Here is a 5,619-nt window from a genome sequence, read left to right on the forward strand (position 1 = left end):
GCCAGCAAGTCAAGCTATCCATTTAATCCCTGTCCAATCTATCAGACTGAGATAGAAGGAAAATCTATGTCCCTGGGGCAGATCTAATCTGTCCTGGGCGCTAACCCTTGGATCCCCAGGGCAGGGCGGGAAGATAGATTTAGTAGAGTGAGAGACGTTAGAGACCAGTCAGTCCAGCAGTTTCCTTTTACGCTGGGACAAAGTGAAGCCCCACCACCACCCACCCCCCAGGACCAGATACTTGCTCCCAGGAAATTGGGGGCTGAGCTAGATCCCTCACCTTCTACTCTCAAATAAGTTGACTTGCAGGGTTGAGGTTTAAGTCTTAACACCTTCTACTGACTCTTGCTGTGCTCAAAGGTCATTTGGGGGAATGACAGGATTTTCTGCTTGGCCTGTTCAGAGGTAGGAAGGGTGAGGGCAAGAGGTTTAGGGCGGGGGAGGGAGGAGGGACTTCAGGAACTTCTTTGAGACAGCATCCCATAAATATAAGAGCTGCCAGGCCAAGCTGAGTGAGAGATAGGTCTTGCTGTAAGTTTCTACTTCCCACTGGATCCCAGCCACAAGGAGCCCAGAGAAGACTTGGGAAAGGAAACATTCTTCAAAGAGACCATCATGCCTTGCAAGAAGTGGCATCTTGTGGCCAGTGTCACTGCAGCCCTGGTGGTAGTACTCATCCTAATGGTCCTGACCTTCACGCTTCGAGGCATTCCTCCAGGTAGGAGCTCCTCCTCTTGCCATTCTGACTGGCTTGTCCATTGCTCATCCTTACCTAACCAAGATCCTGTCCCCATCCTCTGCTCTTTGTCTCCTCCATACCCTAAACCTATAGACACCCATCCCTAATGAATGAGCCCCTTACCAGTTGCTGAAGGTCACCAAATCTCAGCCTTTTGCTCAGACCTCTCTCCCATGTTCCAAGTACTTTCCTTCTTTGGGAGCTGACCCCATGGCCTCCTCCATACCATGGATCCATAGACATCCTCCTTGCCTAGAGACTTGAAGCATCTACCGCCCTCCCAGTGCCTCCTGCCTGTGCCCATCCCCAGCCGTGAGGCTCTGCCTTCCCACCACCGCGCTTTTCCTCTTCTCCAACCCTCTACCCTCTTTGCCCACACTTCCAACCCTGCCCTATCCCATTTTTCAATAGCTACTTATTTGTTGTTTATTTACTTTTGTGTGCTGGTACTGAGGCTTGACTTCAGTGCTTAGGCCCTAACCCATAGATAGCTTTTGTCAGTCATGGAGCTTGAACACAGTGCCTAGGCACTATCCCCGAGGCTAGCTCTCCACCACTTTGAGTCACAGCTGTATTTCTGGATTTCTGGTGGTTACCTAGATGTGAGACTCTTACAGACTTTCCTGCCCAGGATGGCTTAGAAACACAATTCTCCTATCTCAGCCTGCTGAGTAGCAAGGATTATAAGCATAAACCACCAGCGTCCGGTTTTGCCCCCGTAACTTTTTCCACTCAAGGCTAGCACTCTACTGCTTGAGCCACATACAGTGCCATCTGATTTTTTTTTTTTGCCAGTTCTGGAGCTTGAACTCAGGGCCTGAGCACTGTCCCTGAGCTTTTGTTCAAGGTTAGTGCTCTACCACTTGAGCCACAGTGCCACTTCCAGCTTTTTCTTTTCTTTATGTGGTATTGAGAAATGAACCCAGGGCTTCGTGCATACTAGGCAAGCACTCTACCACTTAGCCACATTCCCAGCCCCTATCTCTGATTTTTTTTGTTGGCTAACTGAAGAGTCTCATGGATTTTCTTTTGTTTCCTTTCTTTCTTTTTTTTTTTTTTTTGGGGGGGGGTCTGGTCATGGAGCCTGAACTCTGGGCCTGGGCGCTATCCCTCAGCTCTTCAGCTCAAGGCTAGCGCTCTACCACTTGAGCCACAGCGCCACTTCTGGCTTTTTTCTTTTTGCTTATGTGGTGCTGAGGAATCAAACCCAGGGCCTCGAGCATGCAAGGCAAGCGCTCTACCACTGAGCCACCTTCCCAGCCCCATCTCATGGATTTTCCTGCCCAGGCTGGCTTCAAACCCACATCCTCTGATCTCAGCTTCCAGAGTAGCGAGGATTTCAGGTGTGAGTCATTGTCTAGCCACTCCTTTAGACAGCTTTGCTCTTTCCCACGGCCATCAGTTATGCTGTGCTTTCAGTCCAGAATCCTTCAGTCCATTCTTTTCAAATGCATCTTCATCCTTCATGGTCCCCTTTAAGTGTCCCCTTCTCGGCCCTAGGCCAGCCCCCAGGAGCTCATACAGTTCCCTTTCATTCCCCCAGAGGCTCTGGGTGCTGGATACCCAGTGTAGCCCAGGGAGGGTGATGAGATGAGAAATAAGGATCCTTGGGCTGGGCAATAACTCATTAATGAACCCACTGATATTCCTTCCAGGGTGTAAGGAAGATGCTGTCTGCCGCCCCGATGCTGACATGCTGGATTACCTGGCAAGCTTGGGCTACATCAACCGCAGGGACGGGTTGCTGGTCACCTGGTTCCACAGAGCCAACAGCAAGAAGGAGATGGAGGCTGCTCTAAGCAGTAAGTGCAGCTGCCAGGATTGGCAAGCTGGGGTGGGGGTGAAGGAGAGGGAGGGGGAGCTGAGGCATGGCTGACACCCTGGTCACCACCAGGAGGAAATGGGCTGCAGGCTAAAGGACCTGCTCAGGTTGTGTCTCTGATCGCCAAGCCCAGGACTTAGACAGTTACAACTGACTCCAAAGTCAGCAATACTCTACACTTGCTCCCAGCCACCCCACCCTTGGCCTGTCAGGTGCTGACTTCCCCTGCTAAGGAGGCCTTTGCCCTCAGGGACTAAGGAAACCAGAGATCTGAACTGCAGGTTAGGATAAGCTCTAGATGCCAAAGCAGCTTAGACTTGCAGGGAGCTCATGTTACCCCATGTTCTCTTGACCCCACTCTCCCCCACAAAACACACACACACACACACACACACACACACACACACATACACACATGCCAGGCACTGTGGTTCACACCTGTAATCTAGCCTCAGCAGGAGGCTGAGATCTGGGGATTGTGATTCAAAGCCAGCCCAGGCAGGAAAGTCCATGAGACTCTTATTTCTAACCACCAGAAAACCAGAAGTGGAGCTATGGTCTAAGTAGTAGAGCACAAGCCTTGAGCAAAAAGGTTCAGGGACAATGCCCAGGTCCTGAGTTCAAACTCTAAGACTGCACAAAAATCCACATAGGATAGTGGGTCTGTAGGGACAACTGTGTAACCTGCTTTGTGGACAGCATTTTATAGAAGAAAAACAGGGATTCAGAAAAGCTAGGGGACTTACTATCTGAAAGGAAAAAGGGTCACACAGGAGCCCCAAGGTATTGGCCCTGGACCTGTGCTTAGGCCTGTGTCCATAGAGAAACAGCCTTTCCTTCCAGACATTTGGGAAGCTTGCTGGTATGTTTAAACCACAGAGATGCAGGGAATGGTCCCCAAACTGTAGATAAAGGGCACTGGTCCCATCCCCAGAGTTCCTCGTTCAGCTGCTCTGAGATAGGACAGAGAATTGTCATGGTAAGTTCCCAGGTGATGTTGATGCTGCTGGCAGAGCAAGCTAGCAGCACTGGTGGTGCTGAGACATTGATCCTCCCGTTTCTTCCTAACACACTACCACCTTTCCCGGACCAGAACAGCCCCAGTACCATGCGGCCCTTTTATCTGTCAGGTGCCCCCTTCTCCTTTGGATCTGACTTCTCTATGCCTTACAAAATCCCAAACCACATGGCTGGATCTGGCTTCAAGTTGTCTGGTGTTAGAATGGCAGTAGGAGGAAGGAAAGGGAGGAGGTAGAAAGAACCTAGATTCTGGCTGCAAAAAGGACTTCTTAGAAACTTTATAATAGAGGCTTTAAAATGGTCTAGTGTTGGCTTAACTCAAATTCCACAATTAAGGAACAAGAAATAATCAAATCAGAAAGAATTAGAAATTACCTAGAGGGGCTGGGAAGGTGGCTCAGTGGTAGAGCGCTTGCCTTGCATGCCTGAGGCCCTGGGTTCGATTCCTCAGCACCACATAAGCAAAAAGAAAAAAGCCGGAAGTGGCGCTGTGGCTCAAGTGGTAGAGCTCTAGCCTTGAGCTGAAGAGCTGAGGGACAGTGCCCAGGCCCAGAGTTCAGGCCCCACGACTGGAGCCAAAAAAAAAAGAAAGAAAGAAAATGTAAGTCATTTTTTTTTTCCTTCAGTCATGAGGCTTGAACTCTGGGCCTGGGCGCTGTCCCTCAGCTCTTCAGCTCAAGGTTAGCACTCTACCACTTGAGCTACAGCACTACTTCCGGTTTTCTGGTGATAAGAGTCTCAAGGTCTTTCCTGCCCTGGCTGGCTTTGAACCACAATCCTCAGATCTCAGCCTCCGGAGTAGCTAGGATTACCCGCCTAGGTAAAATATTTTATCTTCCTGCTTTTCTGTATGTTTCCAGTGGTCTGTAACAAATGTGTAATATCTTCGTGAGAAGTTGTAGTCTTTTACAGCACTGAGTTCTGCTTCAACAGGTGATGCAATGGCCTTGGAAGCTGATGTCACTGTGGAAGGGCTCAACACTGTCAACGAGACAGGGGTACCAATCATGGCCCACCCCCCGGCCGTCTACAGTGACAACACAGTACAGAATTGGCTGGAGACTGTTCTGGCCTCTTCTCAGAAAAGTAAGAGCCCTCTGTCCCCTCCCAGCTCCCCAGCCCCTGGTCCTCATGCAGAGACTCCTCCACAAGGAAGCAAAGACTGTCTCCACCTCATGCAGTTCACTTTAGCTTTCTCCCAATGGTCCTCATGCCCAGGCCCAGGGAGGACTAGTTGCGATGGGGAGGTCAAAGAGGACCCAGGTGAGGAGACATAGCAGTGCAGAGTAAAACTGTGCAGAATGTAATCAGGGTGTCCTTCCTGGAAAACACAACTAGATACTACTGCATGTTCAAATCCCAACTCTCCCCTCCACGTCCTGCAGAATCTAGGCCTTGCCCCTAATACTCCCTCCCTACAGCCACCCAGTTGCTATATATCTGCCAACTTGCTCGTGGACCTCTTTCACTGGCTCTTCCCCGGATTTAGCCCTTCCAGTCTTGCCTTCATTGACACATGAGTGGTCATTCCAAAAGACCAATGTTGTCATAACCCTACTTCCACCCTCCATAGCTCCCCAGTGTCTTGGCCTAGCTTTCCTTTTTCTTTAACTTCCCAGCCTTTTCTTACCCCTAGATGACATTCATCATACTAGGTCCTTTCTCTGTGCAAACACCCCTTCCTAGAGGCTGGGTGAGCTTCTCTTACAGGCTCTGGTGGATCAAGGTTCTCTCCATCTGCTCTGGGCAGGGATTGAAGCCCCTTTCTTTAGCTGTCTGTGTTTCTACCTCATGGATGGTACTTATTGTTCTAGAGATGAAACTCTACTCTGGGTCAGCTCTGCCTGTTTTGGAAACCCATCCTTAATACCCTGCCAGGATCTGTCTTCCTACTTTCCCCTGATCCTCATCACACACACACACACACACACACACACACACACACACACACACACAGAGCCCTGGAGAGGAGTCATATCTCCCAGTTATACACACACACACACACACACACACACACACACACACAGAGCCCTGGAGA

General features: G+C 50.1%; 1 protein-coding gene across 1 annotated transcript in view; it reads left to right on the top strand.

Annotated features, from left to right (window-relative positions):
- The first annotated feature begins 512 nt into the window (after positions 1-512).
- Fam151a (family with sequence similarity 151, member A) overlaps positions 513-5,619 on the top strand; it is an 11,112-nt gene continuing 6,005 nt past the window's right edge. The window contains exons 1-3 of the mRNA XM_013022289.1: positions 513-718; positions 2,395-2,541; positions 4,515-4,667. Of these exons, the coding sequence (XP_012877743.1) occupies positions 616-718; positions 2,395-2,541; positions 4,515-4,667 (403 nt within the window). The 5' untranslated portion in view covers positions 513-615. The remainder of the gene's footprint in view (positions 719-2,394; positions 2,542-4,514; positions 4,668-5,619) is intronic.

This window comes from Dipodomys ordii, unplaced genomic scaffold, assembly GCF_000151885.1.
Source record: "Dipodomys ordii isolate 6190 unplaced genomic scaffold, Dord_2.0 Scaffold61, whole genome shotgun sequence".
NCBI classification, from domain to species: Eukaryota; Metazoa; Chordata; class Mammalia; order Rodentia; family Heteromyidae; genus Dipodomys; species Dipodomys ordii.